This window comes from Cryptomeria japonica, chromosome 1 (assembly GCF_030272615.1).
Source record: "Cryptomeria japonica chromosome 1, Sugi_1.0, whole genome shotgun sequence".
NCBI classification, from domain to species: domain Eukaryota; kingdom Viridiplantae; phylum Streptophyta; class Pinopsida; order Cupressales; family Cupressaceae; genus Cryptomeria; species Cryptomeria japonica.
The window spans coordinates 265844497-265866628 of NC_081405.1; the positions used below are offsets into that span (position 1 = coordinate 265844497).

Genomic DNA, 22132 nt, shown 5'->3' on the forward strand with positions numbered 1-22132 from the left:
GCGTGGGGCCCGGGCGTCGCAATTGCCAATAAACATTTAATTTAATTGCATTTTTGGCGAATTGTGTGGGCGTGCAGTGAACATTTTATTTAAGCGGGGCGAAATGGGTCCTCGAATGCTTATAATGTTTTAATTGATATTGGCGAATTTGGCCGATGCATGCAATGAACATTTAATTTACCATTGGCGAATTAGGTCCTGGGTACGTGGTCGTTTTACTATTGCTGGCGAATAGCGGAGGTGATCTAATACCCACGTCTGAGTGATTCTAGGCGAATATTACGAGCATGCACGTCGACGGTGTGTGGTCAATGGCGAAACCAAATTACAAATATTTGCATTGTTCTTCAAAATTCCGAGCAATTTGACCACGATTGTGCGCCTCACTATTCGTGTTGAATTCGCCAATTGGCGAAGATTCACCACTAAAAAACTCTATGTTATCCACTATTGGTACATATGATATTCACTATTGGTGCACTATCAGTATATTTTTGGGCCTCCTTTACAATCTCCTACCGGGGGGTTGGGTTGACAAAAATGTGTCCACTATTGAAACTATGTCCACTACTGGTACCCTTCCCCTACTCAACTTCCAAATTTTAAAATATAATTAATTTAATAAAAAAAATTCTAGTCATACATTATACTAATAAAAACAATATAAAACCGCATGATCCTTATGGTCCTCGAAAAACTAAGCCATGAATTGAATAATGTAAAGGGGAAATGTTTAAATCCTACTTCAAAAATTCTAAAACGTAGAGTGCCGTGTAAAACGTTCCCATTGGAACTTTCTCATCTTACATGTGTGAGATTAGGTTAAAAACTGTGTTGTCGTTGGAACTTGCTAGCCACCCTCATGGAGGCTTCCTCGAGTCTCCTTTGCGGGGCTCACTCTTTTCTTAATCATAAATATGCTTATGACGTCCACTCCAATTTCCCAACATTCTCTGTTGAAATAACAGAACAATATCAATAAGATAAAACAAGCAGCAGGGTAATCCACTCTTCAAACCCACATTTCTTGCTGCATTTTTATTATATTCAACTCGTGTTTCCCAATAACAATGACATTCTCTGATGACAAGAAGAACAGGGTATGTTTCAGTATTACTCAACAACTGTGTTTTTCTATCTCTAGTATTGTGTAGACAATGAAGTTGTTTAATGGAGTTTGCTTGGTGTTTGAACTTTGATGTTTGTGCAGCATTCATGGCCCAAGTTGGTCGTCAGAAAATGGCTGAATATAAAGTCAAAACCAGAAGAATTTCACGCTGATGAAATTATTCAAGGTAATCCTAAATCCAGTAGGAAGAACGTGTAACTGATTGCTACAGTTGTGTTTCACTCTGTATTTGGCCATCCTGCGATGTTGAAAATCTCCTCGGATTCTTGAATGGAGTCACGGAGTGCTGCTTATCTGTTCCTACAAGTTTTGCAATATTCCCGCTAGATAATTAAAATTTCTTTATGGGGACATTAATACACTGCTCTTAAAGAAAATTAGTTTTTCTGCTTTAAGGACTTCATGTCATTTGTACTAAAAACCACAATTTTGAAAAAAAATTAAAGCTGGGTCGTAATGTTATAAAACATTAAAAAATATTTACAAATTAGAATCCATTTCTTTCGGTCTTTGTGTAGCCTTCTTGCATGATCAGCTTATCATTGCATTTGTCAAACATGGCAGAAAATTTGCTGAACAATGCTACAACATATGACACACTGGGGAGAGTGGAGCCATATATATCCCGCAATACGAAGGATCAAGATCTCAGGTATTCCATTGAACTCATTTTGAATTCAGCTGAAATTTGATAAGCTATATTGCCAGTGCCAGAATACAAAAGCCTGTAAAAACCATCTTCTGAAAATCTTAGCTATTAATTCAAACCATTTTTCTTGCTATATGGCAAAGAAGAAGTAACTTTAAGCTGTTTGGGTTGCAGGGTATTTGTGGGAACATGGAATGTAGGAGGTGAAGCACCCCACACTCACAGTGGCCTCAATTTGGATGAATGGGTACAGCCATCATCAGCTCCAGCGGATATCTACGTTTTTGGGTACAAATAAAATCTTCTCATTGCATTCTATTCACTGTATCGATATGACAGCATATTTTTTCTTATAGTAGTCAATGAGGTTTCACTTTATGGGTAAACCCTTTTAGTAGGTACACAGAGGTGTTTCTATTGGGCCTTTACTACGAGCCGCGAGGTCCACAGGTGAGCCTATTGGGCCTTCATTATTCACAGGACCAGGGTGATCCTGCTTTAGTTGGAGTGTTCCCCCAGTCATTGGATTTTGCTTAGAAGTGACCACTTTGCATCTACCTACGAGATTGCCAACTGGATTGCATCCTAGTGCCTCTAGTGGGCAGTGTGGTACAGGCTAGATGAGTATAACAAATGGTTAGTGTGCATTTGAAGCTTCTAACATAGTTTGTTGTTTAAGTTTTCCCCAAAATTATTCTCCATTGATTCAAACCCTTAGCACACATAATGAACACTTACAAGACCTTGAAATTTATTACTGTTATTTAGAGGCATCTCAGTTTAAGGCCCTCCTTCCACCATCGGTTCAATAACTTTGGATTCCAGTACACAGAATATACAATCCCCCTTAATCCTAGCCATCTTCGTAATAACATTCCTCAAACGTCATTCAGATATCCTTTAAATTGGTAGTGTGACTGATAACTCTGATCTTTCTTTTGAATTATCAAAATTGAGTCGTAATCTTTTGGCTGGGGATTCTCCATGTTGTCGCATATTGCAGATGAACAATTTTCTATTTGTTGACATTGATATTATTTCTCTCACACACGAGATGCTGCATTCCTTTTACCCAGGGTCATGCATGCAATAGAAAACCCTTTTGTCCGCTTTGACTATGCTTCTTGAAGAAAGCCTACCCTTACAAAGCCACCACTCCCCTGCCTCAAATTCCAGCGATATTCTGTATTAGAAATGGAAATGGATTCTTTTGTAGTCTATAATATTAGGCAATCTGTTTTTGAATCTACAGATGATTTACACTATATGAGTCTGTCTTATGTTCTATGTAAGAAGCACCTAACTATACTACAAAAGAGATGTACATACCTTATCTCATAGAATTTGAACTCATGACCTCTCTTACAAGAATATAAATTAGAAATCTTCTTCAACTTTAATCCATTCTAAGTTCTAACCTGATGATTTGTCTACATAGAGAAAACAAAATACCCACCTCACAAACAACACTACTCACATTATGCATGAGTTTGTATTTTAGGGGAAGAGAAAAAATGCATTCTCTTGTTTTGAGATGGAAAAGCAAGATGTTATATTAATTTGATTGAGTTGTGCGGATCTGCTAGTATGATGTGCTTTTTGCATTTGACTTTCGTCAGATTTAATTTCATTTCAATAACACGGCACAATATATTCAAACATTTTCCTTTTAAGAAGAGAGCAATAGATTGTTTGGATTTGACAAGGGAATTAAGCTGCCAATAATTTTCATTACGGTTTCGATAACTGTAAGCCTAATGTGGTTTTGCATCTGAATTCTTTTTGCAGCTTTCAGGAAATAGTCATTTTGAATGCAGGGAATGTGTTGTGTGTAGAAGACAATGGCCCTGCTGCAAAATGGTTGGCCTTTATTCGCCAGACATTAAACATAAACATAAATCAAAGCAGCAGTTTCACACCTTTTAGCAGGGATGGGCCAACAGCCTCACCAGAACAACTTTACAGTTTCAATTCTAGTTTTGTAGGTTCTCAATTGCACGAGAATTCTGCTCCTTACAAGAGGAATTCCTCCCAGGTCTCATTTGGATCAGATTCACCAGAAGATGAAAGTGCCTTCAGTGGAAGAGAATCACCCTACACTGTTTTGTGCAACCCAGTATCATATAGTCCCTCATCAGATAGATCCTCATCCAACTCGAGTGAGATGAATTACAGATTCAATCCAAGTGAGCCAAATTACTGTTTGGTAGCCAGCAAGCAGATGATTGGTGTGTTTCTCTGTGTTTGGGTGCGTAGTGATCTGAGACAGCATGTCCGAGATATAAAAGTCTCTTGCGTTGGTTGTGGGCTAATGGGTTACCTTGGCAACAAGGTAAGAAAAGAAAAATGACTTCACTATTACCATAGCATTCTGTTAAAAGTTCATTTTATAAACAGGGCATCTTGTATTGAAATAAAGTTATTCACATCTTTGTCTAGTATACTCAGAGAATTACTTGTCTCTTTAACAGATATTGTACATACTTACAGGGTTCTGTTTCGATCAGCATGTTATTCAGTCAAACAAGCTTCTGCTTTGTTTGTACTCATTTGACATCAGGGGAGAAAGAAGGTGATGAGCTACAGAGGAATTCTGATGTGAGGGAGATCATAAAGAAGACGCATTTTCCCCAAACAGACAAGATTTTCTCAGAGAAATCACCAGAAAGAATTTTGGAGCATGAGTAGGTTTCAAAATTGTCTTCTGATATTTTCCAATGGATTGACAGACTAGGCCATTTTAATGAGGAAACTTCATATGAGATCCTCCAAATTTCCATTATAATGTATGGCAATGGGTTTCTGTGATATGCTGCTTATCCGATTTGACTTTGTGATTTTATTCTGCAGTCGAGTTATTTGGCTTGGGGATTTGAATTATCGTCTTGCACTCCAATATGCTGACTGTATAGAACTCATGCAGAAAAATAACTGGGAGACTCTGTTGGAGAAAGATCAGGTAGTTACAAATTTTCTATGTACGGAATGATTTATGAGGATCTAAATATAGTAATTTAAGAAATATTTTTCATGCTCTTCTATCTAAATCTAATTAAATAGTAGCAAATTTTTTAGTTTGAGATTAATTTGCTTCAAAACTTTATGTTTGTGAACTCAATCAAATCTGGGATTTTCCATGGCAGCTTCAAAACCAGAGAGAAGCAGGACATATATTTGAAGGATGGAATGAAGGGAAAATATATTTCCCTCCTACTTACAAGTACTGCAGAAATTCAGATCAATATGCTGGCGTAAATCCTAGATCAAGGACGAAACGACGCAAACCAGCATGGTAAGTGTTACATGACATATTTTATGGTTTTGGTCTGTAGTAGAATTGGGGATAGAAATTTGTTCTAATAATCATGAAGTCTGGACAAAGAACTGAGTATCAGAAGAGTAGGGTTTGAAAATGTGTTTTGAATTTATTATAACTCCTTTTCAGCATCTATCCTTTACATATCTGCCGGCATTCTTACTGTAAAGAACATGTATAATTCACAAATAACTTTTAAGTTCTTGCTTTGTGCTTATTGAATTGGAAGGATTTCAGTTTAGATACATTATTTATATAATAAAAATAATAATAACACATTTTAATCAATTATTTTAATAAATATTATATGTATTTTGTATTGCAGGTGTGATCGTATACTTTGGTATGGTGAAGGTATAAGACAACTTTCTTATGTTCATGGAGAATCAAAATTTTCAGATCATCGGCCTGTTTATTCAATGTTTGTAGTAGAAGAAGAAATGCTCAAGAAAAGTAAACTAAAAAATACTTTGATTAGCTTAGGCGTGGGATTCCAAGTGGAAGAACTCCTACTCAAAACTAAAATTTGTCATTAGATTCTTTGATTAAAGCAAGAATTTTAACCTCAAAAATTCTTGCAATCATTCTAATCATACACAATCTATTAACTATCCATTAAAGATTTGGCCATAGAAATATGGGGATAAGAAAACTTAACGGTTATTATACTAATAACTCTTGTACAACGTCATAAGCTAGATATATTTTATAGAAAAACATATACGATTGTGCAATTTTCAAATAAGCAATTACTTAAAATCTAAGAAATTTGATGTACATTTTGTAGATAGCTCATTTTTCCCCAAAAAAGTATATTCAACATCTCATTTTAAGTTCATGAAGTTATTACAATCTTCCAACACATACAAATGCCATGTTACAAAATAACTACCCAACATATAAAAAAAATATAGCCACAAAATAAGATATTAATATTATATTTAAAAAATAATAAATATCAACTGTAAACTTGAAAAATAATAATATAAATATATATCATTATTTTCTAAAATAAACATATACAAAGAATTTGATAAATAATTTTTTTTTATCGATAAAGGCATGGCCATATTTATATATTAATTTATTAAAGAGATTACTGCATAAAAGTCCAGGTTTCCAAAAATCCCAGAGGGCCTAAGACAGACAAAATGAAACTAAATCCCTGAGTATGCACATAAAGGGAAACTAACTCCAAAGGTCGCAAAATTCTTTGGGCTCGGAATGAAGATAAGTTTATCTCATAAACATTAAACCTTATGAAACCTCTTCAGCATTACAAAAATCTTCAAAGTTTAAAGCTATGATAATCAAAATCTTAGTAGAGTTTATGAAAGTTTAACATTAACAAAGAATTTTTTCTTAATTTTTTCTAAAAAACTAAAAAACCAAACAGCCAATGAAAGGCTCTGCAATGGCCTCAAAGGAAAACTCCCAACATGAAAAACCTATCTAATTAAGAGTCTTCATCTGGCTCTACAAGAGGCTTTGGAGCTCTGCCTCTTCAAAAGCCTCTACTCGAAGGACGTCCTCGACCCCGACTAGAACTGCGACTCGAACCTCTGCCACCACCTCTCCTACTCTGTTTTGCATGGGTTTCCTCCTCTTCTATTTTTGAGGGAAAGACATCATTAAACCTGGCAAATTCAAGAAGCTCTTCCTCCCTGCCCAAATCTTTCGGATTTTCCTCAAGAAAGCACCATTTGAGGAATTTGAGTCCAATGCCTGCGAATGATTTGTGCTTATCAAGTTCGTTGCCAATAAGATCAAGAAGAAAAGGGTAGTATTTGATGAGCTTGCTGAGAACATTGAAGAGAATTCTCTCGATCGGCTGAGGAGCCCCTGAATCATGACGTGCCTAATTAAGTATCTCTTGCAATTCAAGCAGAATGTCATTAGGAAATAGCCTCTTGGCGAGGGTTCAGACTTCTTGTTTATCAAGCTTTAAGTCCATGAGGGAGGCGACAAACCGAGATGAAATACTGGTGTTGTCGCGGGGGTATTCGTCCTTGCTAATATGTCTACTGCCAAGAATAAGCTTTACAGCCAGGATGACCGTTGGCTTGGGATATAGCAGTGGCCTCTTCAGTCTTAAATCCATGATTTTCCTAAAGGAAACTTGACAGGTGGAAGCCGAAAGGGAGATGGGAGTGTCTACGCCGAAGCATGAAGTTGGCCTTGGATACACACTTATAATCAATCCGAATGACTGCTCACCAGACATAGCTTCTAGAGTCTGTGTCACCTTGATCTTCTAGAGAGTATTTGCAAAGAGAGTCTGTCTGATTGTCGAGGGTCTAAAGCAACTTAACCTATTTTGAATGCGATTGCAGAGATATAATAGTTGATAACTTGCAAAGAAAGCTTAGCAAAGGCTTGACGACACTTTCTTCAACATGCATTAATGAGAAATGCCTTGCAATGAATTCGCCTGCAAAGGTGGTGAAGGATATCTGTCTCTAATCATGCCAAATCTCCCAGCTAAATGGTTTATCTCTATCCAATGGACAACACATGCCTCATACTAAGAATGATGACAGACCGCAGGCTGACTTTTCAAGAGGCGAGTGGGAGAATTCGATTTTGGCAAGACCAAGAATAAGTGACGTCATATATGACTATCCGTTTCATCTCTTAAAGTTGGCATAAAATTTTGAATTCAAAGAAGTACCCGTTCCACAAAACTTTAATGCCAAAAGTTAAGTCTGAAAAAATGAAAAAGAAAGGCTCCGCTGAGCAAATTAAGTTGATTTTGAGAATTTCTGCCATGCTCTCATCAAAACAGAGGAAACCATTGCTACAGATTTTAAAATTAAAATTTACCTCTAATATAAGCTTTGGCAGATGAAGAAGATCCTCTATAGCTTAGCCCTGGTGATTGCCTCCCTGCTCCCACCAGTGAATAGAAATGCCTTCTACTGCAGATTTTGAGAGAGCATCTGCCTTTGTATTCGCTTCTCTATAGATATGTTTAACCTCATACTGCTCTAGATTAGCCAAATTGTCAGTTATGTTGTCTAGAATTGCCTATAGCTGTCAGTTTGGGGTTTTCTTCAATTTGATTGCATTGGTTGCTATCTCTGAATCTCCCTCCACAATGATGTTTCTTAACCCATGATTGATGCAATCCAGTAGGCCTAACAGTAAAGCTTTAAATTATGCTATATTATTGGTATCTGATGGCATTGGCTTGGCCATTTTTCCAATGATTGACCTTGAGTGGTCTCTAACCACATATCCTATACCTGAAGGGCCTGGGTTACCTTTGGAGGCTCCATCAAAATTTAGTTTTAACCATCCTTGCTTAGGAAGAGTCCAAATAGCTTCCTTTCGAGCATTAGGTTTTTACCCAAAAGAAGGAGGAATCTTGATCCCTTGCCAGTTATTTCTTATACTTTCATCCCAAGAAGAGAAAATTTTGGACGAATCTGTTGAGAAAGCTAGTTTGCAGTTTATTGTCTCAACAACTGAGGTTTCAATTGAGCTTAAAACTGATTCAAATCTCCTGGCTTTATTATCAAAGAGTCTTCGATTCCTTTCTTTCCAAATTTTCCAAACAAGGCAGGACAAAGAAATTTCCAGAATCTGGCTCAAAGTGCTTTCCTTCGGAGAGAGAGGGCAACATTGGAAAAGGGAGATTATGTCATTAAGCAAGGTTGATATCCACCCCAATTTTGCACAAAGCCATCACCATCATTTTGAAGCAAAGGGGCAATTCAAGAGAAGCTGATCAATTGTCTTTGCATGGGCTCCACACATGATGCATCTAGAGGGTGGCCCATTTTAGTAAATTTTTATGTCGTAAGAATTCTCTTTTTGAAGCCTAACCATGTGAAGATCCCTGCTTTTGGGATTATCTTACTACTCCAAAAGAGCCTAACTAGAATGTCCTATTCCCCTTGATTTTGAGAGTTAGCTAGAACTCTGTAGCCATCTTTGGCATTATATTGATCTGTTTTTTAGGAAGCCCAAATTAGAGTATCTTTCCCTCTTCTAGGGTTGATATTTATTACTCTTATAAGATCTAAAAGTTGTTTTATTTCAGCAACTGGAATAGGCAATCCTTCCATAGACTTCTAGCTCCATCCTTGCATGCTAGAGGTCCTTTCAAAAACCATATAGTCACTGACTCGGGATCCCCAGTGTTGCTTAAGCTAGTTCTCTATTGTTGGTATGTTAAGAGAATTTTCAATGCTTGGGTATCCTCCCCATGAATCTTCCCAAAAAAAGTCTAGAGGTTCCATCATGAATATCCCAAGACAAGGAGTCTAAAATTAAATTTCTACAAGAGATAATGAAGTTCCAAGTTCTAGAACCCTTCAAATGAGAGTTAGCTCTAAGGAGGATTTGGGGGTCCTCATATGGTAGATATTTAGTTGCCATCATCCTAACCCATGTTGCTTTGGGATCTTTTATGAACTTCCAGACTAGTTTGGCTCCGAGGGCTTTGTTCTGCAGTTTAAGATCTTTAATTCCTAAACCCCCCATAGATTTAGGTTTGATGATTTTCTCCCATGCAATTAGGGCAATTTTTTGTTTTTCTTCAGTATTTTGCCCAAAAAAATTTCTCATCTTCTTGATGATGAAAGAATTTGCACTAGTAGTTAGAGAAAAAAAGGATAAAAGGGTATGTGCACCAAGTTGTGGTACCAAAAGGGGGTCTTAAGATGCCACATTTTTTTCTAAAATCAGCAAATTCTGAACTTCAATGACAAATAGAAGATAATTACACTCCAAATTTGAAGATGAAACAAGAAAAAGAGTCAGAGTGCTTCGAGTCTACTTTCTAAACTACTAATTTTTTTTTTCAAATGGTGGAGATTAAGGGCTTCAAAAAGGGGGGCCACAAAAAGTGGTCCTATTTTTATGCAAAAAAAAATAACATAGTGTCTTTTGTGGCCCCCATAAAATGTTAACTTTTTTTTTGAATTTTTAAAATCGCTTCAGTGAGAAATTAGCTAACACATTGTAGTTTATGCCAGATTTTTCAGCTATTTTTTTAATGAGTATATGATTTTTTACTAATTTTCGAAGTGGACACATCCTGAAAAACATAAATTTGAGCATGCTCCCCCCTAAAATCATTGAAAAATAATCAAAAGTCAAAAAAAAAATTTCTAAATTGTGTAGAATGGAGTCTAGTTTCTAAAAATGTAAGTTTTTTCAAAATCTGATGAACGTGTAAAAATCTATACCCAAAATAGTGCATGTTGATTTTTGACAAAAAACGGACACACTGACAAAAGAAATTATAGATGAAAGACCTAACGAAATCAAAATTTGAAATAAATTACGTTGTTGGATAGCTAAGAGGGAGCTCAAGTTTACCACAATATTTTTTTTAACTTCATTGAAACACGTGCAAACCTGATGGATAGCACGACCAAAAATATGTCAAAATTTTCAATGTTCTGATAAAAACACGACTCTAGCCTGAAATGGTCATCCAAACCTTTGGGTTGGATGCCCAAGGCAAATATAACCCATAGGTTTGGTGTTTCCCAAAGCGGGCCATTTGGCGTGCACCAAATATGGCGCTCGCCCTATTTGGCATGCGCCAAATGTGATGAATGGATTTTTCCATTTAGCGAGTGCCAAATGTGGTCCATATTCCATATTTGGCGCACGCCAAATAGGGAGAGCGCTAAATGTGTACATAGAAACCCCCATCTTGTAGTTCCATCTCTCTCTATGAACTAGATCTCATATTCTCTCTCCCCCCTTGCCTCTCCGTGGGCTCTTCATTCTTATAGATACACACTCTTCTTTGTCCCTCCCCTCTCTAGCTCTCACAATTCCCTTATTCTCCTATCCCTCTTCATCCCTACACCCATCTAATTCCCTCTCTCACCTCTTTCCCTCAGTTTCTTCCTCACTCCCTCCTCTCTCTAGGTCCTAAGGGGTCATAGGACACCATATGACCCCTGGGACACAATATGACCCCTAACGACACCCAAGGGGTCATATGGTGTCCTAAGGGGTCATAAGACACCATATGACCTCTTAGGTAACCATAGGACCCATAACAACACCATATTCTATCCTAAGTGGGCATAGGACACCATATGACCCCTTAGGACACCATACAACCCATAACGACACCATATGGTGTCTTAATGGGTCATAGGACACGATATGACCCCTTAGGTGTCGTTAGGGGTCATATTGTGTCCTAAGGGGTTATATGGTGTCCTATGATCCCTTAGGACACCATATGACCCCTTAGTACACCATATGGTGTCAGTATGGTTCGTATGGTGTCCTATGACCCCTTAGGACACCATATGAGCCCCTAGTACACCATATGGGATCAGTATGGTCTTATCATGTGCGATGATCCCTTAGGAAACCATATGACTCTTTAGAACACCATATGACCCCTTAGGACACTATACGACCCATAATGACAACATAAGGTGTCCTAAGGGGTCATATGGTATCTTAAGGGGTCATAGCACACCATATGACCCGTTAAGACACAATATGATCCCTAACGACACCTAAGGGGTCATATGGTGTCATATGACCCCATAAGACACCATATGACCCCTTAGGACACCATACGACCCATAACAACACCATATTGTGTCTTAAGGGGTCATATGGTGTCCTAAGTAGTCATAGGACACCATATGACCCCTTACGACACCATACAACACATAATGACACCATATTGTGTTCTAATGGGTCATATGGTGTCTTAAGGGGTCATAGGACACTAGATGACCCCTTAGGACACCATGTGACCCCTAAGAACACCATATAATGTTGTTATGGATCATTTGGTGTCCTAAGGGGTCATATGGTATCCTAACAGGTTCTATAGAGTCCTATGACCCCTTAGGATACCACATAACCCCTTACATGTCGTTAGGGTTCACATTGTGTCTTAAGGGGTCATATGGTGTCCTATGACCCCTTAGGACACTATATCACCCCTTAGGACACCATATGGTGTCATTATGGGTCATATGGTGTCCTAAGTGGTCATTAGGTGTCTTATGATCACATAGGACACCATATGACCCATAATGACAACATAAGGTGTCCTAAGGGGTCATATTGTGTCTTAAGGGGTCATAAAAGACCATATGACCCGTTAAGACATAATATGATCCCTAACGATACCTAAGGGGTCATATGGTGTTCTATGACCCCATAGGACACCATATGACCCCTTACGACACCATGTGACCCATAACGACACCATATTGTGTCCTAAGGGGCCAGATGGTGTCCTAAGGGGTCATAGGACACCATATGACCCCTTACGACACCATGTGACCCATTATAACACCATATAGTGTTGTTATGGGTCATATGGTGTCCTAAGGGGTCATATGGTGTCCTAACAGGTCATATAGTGTCCTATAACCCCTTAGGATACCATATAACCCCTTACGTGTCTCTAGGGTTCACATTGTGTCCTAAGGGGTCATATGGTATCCTATGACCCCTTAGGACACTATATGACCCCTTAGAATACCATATGGTATCATTATGTGTCGTATGGTGTCCTAAGGGGTCATATGGTGTCTTAAGGGGTAATAATACACTATATCACCCGTTAAGACACAATATGATCCCTAACGACACCTAAGGGGTCATATGGTATCCTATAGCCCCATAGGACACCATATGACCCCTTAGGACACCTTACGACCCATAATGACACCATATTATGTCCTAAGGGGTCATATGGCATCTTAAGGGGTCATAAAATACTATATGACCCCTTGTGGCACCATACGACCCATAACGACACCATATTGTGTCCTAAGGGGTCATATGGTGTCCCAAGGGGTCCTAGGACACCAAATGACCCCTTAGGACACCATGTGACCCCTTAGAACACCAAATAGTGTCATTATGGGTCATATGGTGTCCTAATGGGTCATATGGTGTCCTAACGGGTCATATGGTGTCCTAACGGGTCATATGGTGTCCTATGACCCCTTAGGACACCATATAACCCCTAACGTGTCGTTAGGGTTCACATTGTGTCGTAAGGGATCATATGATGTCATATGAACCCTTAGAACACTATATGACCCCTTAGGACACCATATGGTGTCATTATGGGTCGTATGGTGTCCTAAGGGGTCATATGATGTCTTAAGGGGTCATAACACACCATATGACCCGTTAAGACACAATATGATCCGTAACGACACCTAAGGGGTCATATGGTCTCCTATGGCCCCATAGGACACCATATGACCCCTTGGCACACCATATAACCCATAACGACACCATATCGTGTCCTAAGGGGTCATATGGTGTCCTAAGGGGTCATAGGAAATCATATGACCCCTTAGGAAACTATACGACCCATAACAACACCATATTGTGTCCTAAGGGGTCATATGGTGTCCTAAGGGGTCATAGGATACCATATGACCCCCTACGACACCATGTGACCCCTTAGAACACCATATAGTGTCGTTACGGGTCATATAGTGTCCGAAGGGGTCATATGGTGTCCTAACGGGTCATATAGTGTCCTATGACCCCTTAGGATACCATATAACCCCTTATGTGTTGTTAGGGTTCCCATTGTGTCCTAAGGGGTCATATGGAGTCCTATGACCCCTTAGGACACCATATGGTGTCATTATGGGTCATATGGTGTCCTAACAGGTAATATGATGTCTTAAGGGGTAATAACACACAATATGACTTGTTAAGACAAAATATGATCTGTAACGACACCTAAGGGGTCATATGGTGTCCTATGGCCCCATAGGACACCATATGACCCCTTAGGACACCATACGACCCATAACGACATCATATTGTGTCCTAAGGGGTCATATGAATTCCTAAGCGGTCATAGGACATCATATGACCACTTAGGACACCATACGACCCATAACGATACCATATTGTGTCCTAAGGGGTCATATGGTGTCCTAAGGGGTTATATAATGTTGTAACGGGTCATATAGTGTCCTAAGGGGTCATAGGACACCATATGACCTGTTACGACACCATGTGACCACTTAGAACACCATATAGTGTCATTATGGGTCATATGGTATCCTAAGGGGTCATATGGTGTCCTAATGGGTCATATAGTGTCCTATGACCCCTTAGGATACCATATAACCCCTTGCATGTCTCTAGGGTTCACATTGTGTCCTAAGGTGTCATATGGTGTCTTAAGGGGTCATAACACACCATATGACCCGTTAAGAGACAATATGATCCCTAACGACACCTAAGGGGTCATATGGTGTCCTATAGCCCCATAGGACACCATATGACCCCTTAGGACACCATACCACCCATAACGACACCATAGTGTGTCCTAAGGGGTCATATGGTGTCCTAAGGGGTCATAGGACACCATATGACCGCTTAGGACACCATACGACCCATAATGACACCATATTGTGTCCTAAGGGGTCATAGAATACTATATGACCCCTTACAACACCATACGACCCATAACGACACCATATTGTGTCCTAAGGGGTCATATGGTGTCCCAAGGGGTCCTAAGACACCAGATGACCCCTTAGGACACCATGTGACCCCTTAGAACACCATATAGTGTCATTATGGGTCATATGGTGTCCTAATGAGTCATATGGTTTCCTAACAGGTCATATAGTGTCCTATGACCCCTTCAAACACCATATAACCCCTTACATGTCGTTAGGGTTCACATTATGTCCTAAACGGTCATATGGTGTCATATGGCCCCTTAGGACACTATATGACTGCTTACGACACCATACGACCCCTAACAACACCATATTGTGTCCTAAGGGGTCATATGGTGTCTTAAGGGGTCATAACACACCATATGACCCGTTAAGACACAATATGATCTGTAATGACACCTAAGGGGTCATATGGTGTCCTATGGCCCCATAGGGAACCATATGACCCCTTAGCACACCATACAACCCATAACGACACCATATCGTGTCCTAAGGGGTGATATGGTGTCCTAAGGTGTCATAGGATATCATATGACCCCTTAGGACATCATACGACCCATAACGACACCATATTGTGTCCTAAGGGGTCATAGGATGCCATATGACCCCCTACGACACCATGTGACCCCTTAGAACACCATATAATGTCGTTATGGGTCATATAGTGTCCTAAGGGGTCATATGGTGTCCTAATGGGTCATATAGTGTCCTATGACCCCTTAGGATACCATATAACCCCTTACATGTCGTTAGGGTTCCCATTGTGTCCTAAGGGGTCATATGGTGTCCTATGACCCCTTAGGACACTATATGACCCCTTAGGACACCATATGGTGTCATTATGGGTCATATGGTGTCCTAAGGGGTCATATAATGTCTTGAGGGGTAATAACCCACCATATGACTTGTTAAGAGATCGGTAACGACACCTAAGGGGTCATACGGTGTCCTATGGCCCCATAGGACACCATATGACCCCTTAAGACACCATACGACCCATAACGACATCATATTGTGTCCTAAGGGGTCATATGAATTCCCAAGGGGTCATAAGACACCATATGACCCCTTAGGACACCATACGACCCATAATGACACCATATTGTATCCTAAGGGGTCATATGGTATCCTAATGGGTCATATAATATTGTAATGGGTCATATAGTGTCCTATGACCCCTGAGGATACCATATAACCCCTTAGGTATCGTTAGGGTTCACATTGTGTCCTAAGGGGTCATATGGTGTCCTACGACCCCTTAGGACACTATATGACCCCTTAGGACACCATATGGTGTCATATGGTTTCCTAAGGGGTCATATGGTGTCTTAAGGTGTCATAACACACCGTGTGACCTGTTAAGACACAATATGGTCCCTAATGACACTTAAGGGGTCATATGGTCTCTTATGGACCCATAGGACACCATATGACACCTTAGGACACCATACGACCCATAACGACACCTTATTGTGTCTTAAGGGGTCATAGGACACTATATGACCCATAACGACACCATATTGTGTCCTAAGGGGTCATATGGTGTCCTAAGGGGGTCATATGGTGTCCTAACGGGTCATATAGTGTCCTATGACCCCTTAGGATACCATTTAACCCCTTACATGTCGTTAGGGTTCACATTGTGTCCTAAGGGGTCATATGGTGTCATATGACCCCTTAGGACACTATATGACCCCTTACGACACCATATGGTGTCATTATGGGTCATATGGTGTCCTAAGGGGTCATATGGTATCTTAAGGGGTCATAACACACCATATGACCCATTAAGACACAATATGATCCGTAACGACACCTAAGGGGTCATATGATATTCTATGGCCCCACAGGACACCATATGACCCCTTAGCACACCATATGACCCATAACGACACCATATTGTGTCCTAAGGGGTCATAGGATACCATATGACCCCCTACGACACCATGTGACCGCTTAGAACACCAAATAGTGTCGTTATGGGTAATATAGTGTCCTAAGGGGTCATAAGGTGTCCTAACGGGTCATATAGTGTCTTATGACCCCTTAGGATACCATATAACCCCTTACGTGTCGTTGGGGTTCCCATTGTGTCCTAAGGGGTCATATGGTGTCCTATGACCCCTTAAGACACTATATGACCCCTTAGGACACCATATGGTTTCCTAAGGGGTCATATGATGTTTTAAGGGGTAATAACACACCATATGACTTGTTAAGACACAATATGATCTGTAATGACACATAAGGGGTCATATCGTGTCCTATGGCTCCATAAGACACCATATGACCCCTTAGGACACCATACGACCCATAACAATATCATATTGTGTCCTAGGGGGTCATATGAATTCCTAAGGGGTCAAAGGACACCATATGACCCCTTAGGACACCATATGACCCATACCAACAACATATTGTGTCCTAAGGGGTCATATGGTGTCCTAAGGAATCATATAATGTTATAACGGGTCATATAGTGTCCTTTGACCCCTTAGGATACCATATAACCCCTTACGTGTCGTTAGGTTTCACATTGTGTCCTAAGGGGTCATATGGTGTCTTATGACCCCTTAGAACACTATATGACCCCTTAGGACACCATATGGTGTCATTATGGATCGTATGGTGTCCTAAGGGGTCATATGGTGTCTTAAGGGGTCATAACAAACCATATGACCTGTGAAGACACAATATGATCCCTAATGACACCAAAAGGGTCATATGGTCTCCTATGGCCCCATAGGACACCATATGACCCCTTAGTACACCATATGACCCATAAAGACACCTTATTGTGTCCTAAGGGGTCACAGGACACCATGTGACCCCTTAGGACACCATATGACCCATAACGACACCATATTGTGTCCTAAGCGGTCATATGGTGTCCTAAAAGGTCATATAGTGTCCTATGACCCCTTAGGATACCATTTAACCCCTTACATGTCATTAGGGTTCACATCGTGTCCTAAGGGGTCATATGGTGTCCTATTACCCCTTAGGACACTATATGACCCCTTAGGACACCATATTGTGTCATTATGGGTCATATGGTGTCCTAAGGGGTCATATGGTGTCTTAAGGGGTCATAACACACCATATAACCCTCTAAGACACAACATGATCCCTAACGACACCTAAGGGGTCATATGGTGTCCTATGACCCCATAGGACACCATATGACCCCTTAGGACACCATACGACCCATAACAACACCATATTATGTCCTAAGGGGTCATATGGTACGCTAAGGGGTCATACAATACCATATGATCCCATACGACACCATGTGAGCCCTTAGAACACCATATAGTGTCCTAAGGGGTCATATGGTGTCCTAAGGGGTCATAGGACCCATAACGACACCATATTGTGTCCTGAGGGATCATAGGACACCATATGACCCCTTAGGACACCATACGACCCATAACGATACCATATTACCATATTGTGTCCTAAGGGATCATATGGTGTGCTAAGGGGTCATAGGATACCATATGACCCCTTACGGCACCATATGACCCATAACGACACCATATTGTGTCTTAAGGTGTCATATGGTGTCCTAAGGGGTCATATGGTGTCCTAACGGTTCATATAGTGTCCTATGACCCCTTAGGATACCATATAACCCCTTATGTGTCGTTAGGGTTCACATTGTGTTGTAAGGGGTCATATGGTGTCCTATGACCCCTTAGGACACCATATGGTGTCATTATGGGTCGTATGGTGTCCTAAGGGGTCATATTGTGTCTTAAGGGGTCATAATACACCATATGACCCATTAAGACACAATATGATCCCTAACAACACCTAAGGGGTCATATGGTGTCCTATGGCCCCATAGGATACCATATGACCCCTTAGGACACCATATGACCCATAACGACACCATATTGTGTCTTAAGGGGTCATATGGTGTCCTAAGGGGTCGTAGGATACCATATGACCCCTTAGGACACCATACAACCCATAACGACACCATATGGTGTCCTAAGGGGTCATAGGACACCATATGACCCCTTAGGACACATTGTGAACCCTAACGACACGTAAGGGGTTATATGGTATCCTAAGGGGTCATAAGACACTATATGACCTGTTACGACACCATATGACCCCTTAGGACACCATATGACCCCTTAGGGAACAATATGGTGTTGTTATGGATCGTATGGTATCGTAAGGGGTCTAATAGTGTCCTATGACCCCTTAGGACATCATACGACCCATAACAACACCATATTGTGTCCTAAGGGTTCATATGGTGTCCTAACGGGTCATATAGTGTCCTATGACCCTTTCAGATACCATATGACCCCTTACGACACCATGTGACCCCTTAGAACACCATATAGTATCGTTATGGGTCATATGGTGTCCTAAGGGGTCATAGGACACCATATGACCCTAAGTACACCATGCGGCCCCTTAGAACACCATATAGTGTCGTTATGGGTCATATGGTGTCCTAACGGGTCATATGGTTTCCTAACGGGTCATATAGTGTCCTATGACCCCTTAGGATACCATATAACCCCTTATGTGTCGTTAGGGTTCATATTGTGTTCTAAGGGGTCATATGGTGTCCCAAGGGGTCATAGCACACCATATGACCCCTTAGGACACCATACGACCCATAACGACCTCATATGGTTTAGCATATTGGGTTGTAGTGTCTATGGTTATTGTATAGGGTCGAGGATTTAACATATTTGGTCATACAATCTAGGGTATTTGTTATAGGTTTGAAATGGTTTAATTTTTATGGTTGTGGCTATCAAACTATAGCGTATAGAGTATAGATTATAGGGTATAAAGTATAAATTTATCAAAGCTTAAAAATTTTCAATTGAAGTCATTTGGCTAGCGCCATATTTGGCGCTAGCCAAATGAGCTGCACTAAAAAAGGGTTATATGGGATCCTTGACCCATGATCCAAGCCCACATTCTCTCATAAGGCACACGCACTATAGAGTGCGCACCTTATAGGATTGGTGTGCCAGGCTTGGCATGGCACACCAAGCTTATAAGGCACGCACTCTATAGTGCGTGCACCTTATGAGCATTTTTAATTTGTTTTGAAGTGTGGCACCTTTTTGGTACCACAACTTCGTGCATATACCCAAAAGATAAATGGGAAGAGCCAAAATCACTACTTGGAGCATAACTAATCTGCCAGCCCATGAAATCCATTTCCCCTTCTAGGAGTTTGCATTCTGGTCCATCTTTAGCTTTAGTGAATCCCAAAGCTTAGTCAATTGAAACGCCCAGGTGTATGCATGGGAGTGTGCGTGCTCTGCAATTAAAGAGTCTTAGGATCTTAGCCTGTATGGGGATGGGAGTGGACAAAAAGAAAACTTTTGATTTTTTTTGTTGATGATTTGTCTCGAGGCCTTTCCAAAGGATTCCAAAAGAATTTTTTATTGAGTTTCTTCCTTGACTTTTGCTGCACCCAGCAGAAGGTTATCATCTGCAAATTGTTGGTGTGTGACAACATAATTTGTGGTTACTTTGACTCCTTCTAGAAGGTTGTTCGATTGTCTTGATTTAATTGCCCTCCCTAAAGCTTCTTCCATTATAATATATAGAAGTGGTGATATGGGATCTCCTTGTCGAATGCCCCTTGAAGAAGAGAAGAAACCTCCTAGCTTTCCATTTATCAAGATTGAAAATTTGGGTGTAGGAATGCATTCATAGACCCAGTTAATCCATTTTTTGTCAAAACAAAAAGCTTGCATTATTTTGCAAAGGAGCCACCAATCTACATTATCATAAGCTTTTGAAATATCTAACTTGATTATCATACCTAGTCTCTTCATGTTTTGAAGTGTGTGGATGGCTTCTTGAGCTGCAATGACCCCATCAAGAATTGAGCAGCTAGGGACAAATCCAGTCTGCTCATCTGATATAATGAAGTCCATAAGGGGCTTCATTCTGTTTGTCATAACTTTTGTGAGGATTTTATAAACTGTATTGCAGAGTGAGATAGGCTTGAAATCCCCTAGGTTAGATGCTTTCTCCTTTTTTGGAATAAGAGCTATGAACGTATTGTTGATTTCTCTAAGCAAGTTGCTTGATCTTCTTGCATTCCAAGGCTTCAGCAAGATCTTGTCCTAAAATATGCCAACATTTCTTGAAGAAGTCAGTAGGGAAGCCATCTAGGCCAGGAGCCTTTCCAGAAGGAAGCTGGTTGAGAGCTTGAGATACTTCTTCCATTGAAAATTTCTCATTTAATTTCTGATTTTGTTCATTTGTAATGATCTTTGGAATCAAAGCCAAGAACTTTTCCTACTCTATCAGGTGGGAGTCTTCAAAATTGTTTAGAAGAGTAGAGTAATATGCAATAATTTGTCTCTCAATCTCTTTAGGATCCTCTATAGTTTAATTCTGATTCAAGTCCAGTTTAGAAATCCAATTCTTTCTCTTGCGAATCTTTGTCACATTGTGGAAGAACTTTGTATTCTTGTCACCCATCCGGAGCCAATTCTCTCTAGACTTTTGCCTCCAGAAAATTTCTTCCTTGGATAGGATATCCTCATACTCTGTGAGCAGACTCTTTTCTTGTTCAGAGGAATCTTGATCCGTACCCTCAGAAATAATGTTATCATTTAAAACTACCAACTGCTCTTCTAAAGATTTTTTGGAGGAAAAGATGTTTTTTAAATGTTGAGAATTCCATTGCAATAGATTCTGTTTTACAAATTTTAACTTTGAAATGAAGCAATAAAGTTTGGAGCCTTGAAATGATTCTTCTTGCCATCAATCTTCTATCAAAGTTAGAATATTTGGGTCTTTCATCCACATGTTCTCAAATCTAAAGGAAGATTTGGAGGTATCAAGGACACCTTGAAGGGAGAGCATAATGGGGAAGCGGTCAAATCCTAAATAGGCTAGAACTGAACACTCAAAGAAAAAAGGAAAAGATCTGAGATCCCCCAGGAAGAAAAATCTATCAAATTTCTCTGAGATATTACTAAAGCCTTTTCTCCTATTTGTCCATGTAAAGGAGTCCCCTGAGTCAATTTCTAATAACCCATTCCTATCTATCCAGTCATTGAAATCTTGTTAAGATCTACCTAACCTGAGAATGCCTCCCCTTTTGTCTGATGCATACCTGATGGCATTGAAGTCGCCTCCTATAATGAGTTGTTGATCAGACAGTTGGGATATGACCCTGTCAAGGGATAGCCAGAGGAGCCGCCTATTTTGAGGAGATGTTGGTATAAAAAAGGAAGAGTTTGTCTGAAGGTGAGTGATCTTGACTAGCAACCAATTTTTGTTAGAAGCAACACCTTCCACTTGAACTTGAGAAGGCTTCCAAATTATCATTAGACCCCCAGAGACCCCTTTTGAAGCAACTATTGATTGAAGAGATGCTTGAAATAGAGAGCTAATTCCAACACCAAAGGAAACATCTTGCTGGCAATCTAATTTAGTTTCTTGGAGGAAGGTGACATTTGCGCTAACCAAAAGAATCCTTCTCTTGATCACCCTTTGTTTGTTCTAGGCATTGAAACCCTTAACATTCCAAGACAAGATTTTCATTGTTGTTCAAGAAGGGAGTTTCCATTCCCTACTTTCCA

The 22132-nt window shown here is 40.0% G+C and overlaps 1 protein-coding gene across 1 annotated transcript in view; it reads left to right on the forward strand.

Moving 5' to 3' along the window:
• The first annotated feature begins 1070 nt into the window (after positions 1 to 1070).
• LOC131857309 (type I inositol polyphosphate 5-phosphatase 8-like) overlaps positions 1071 to 22132 on the forward strand; it is a 30525-nt gene continuing 9463 nt past the window's right edge. Inside the window, exons 1-10 of the mRNA XM_059209597.1 lie at positions 1071 to 1100; positions 1211 to 1295; positions 1694 to 1781; positions 1953 to 2066; positions 3567 to 3688; positions 3896 to 4110; positions 4269 to 4462; positions 4629 to 4737; positions 4922 to 5070; positions 5420 to 5591. Coding sequence (XP_059065580.1) covers positions 1071 to 1100; positions 1211 to 1295; positions 1694 to 1781; positions 1953 to 2066; positions 3567 to 3688; positions 3896 to 4110; positions 4269 to 4462; positions 4629 to 4737; positions 4922 to 5070; positions 5420 to 5591 — 1278 coding nt within the window. The remainder of the gene's footprint in view (positions 1101 to 1210; positions 1296 to 1693; positions 1782 to 1952; positions 2067 to 3566; positions 3689 to 3895; positions 4111 to 4268; positions 4463 to 4628; positions 4738 to 4921; positions 5071 to 5419; positions 5592 to 22132) is intronic.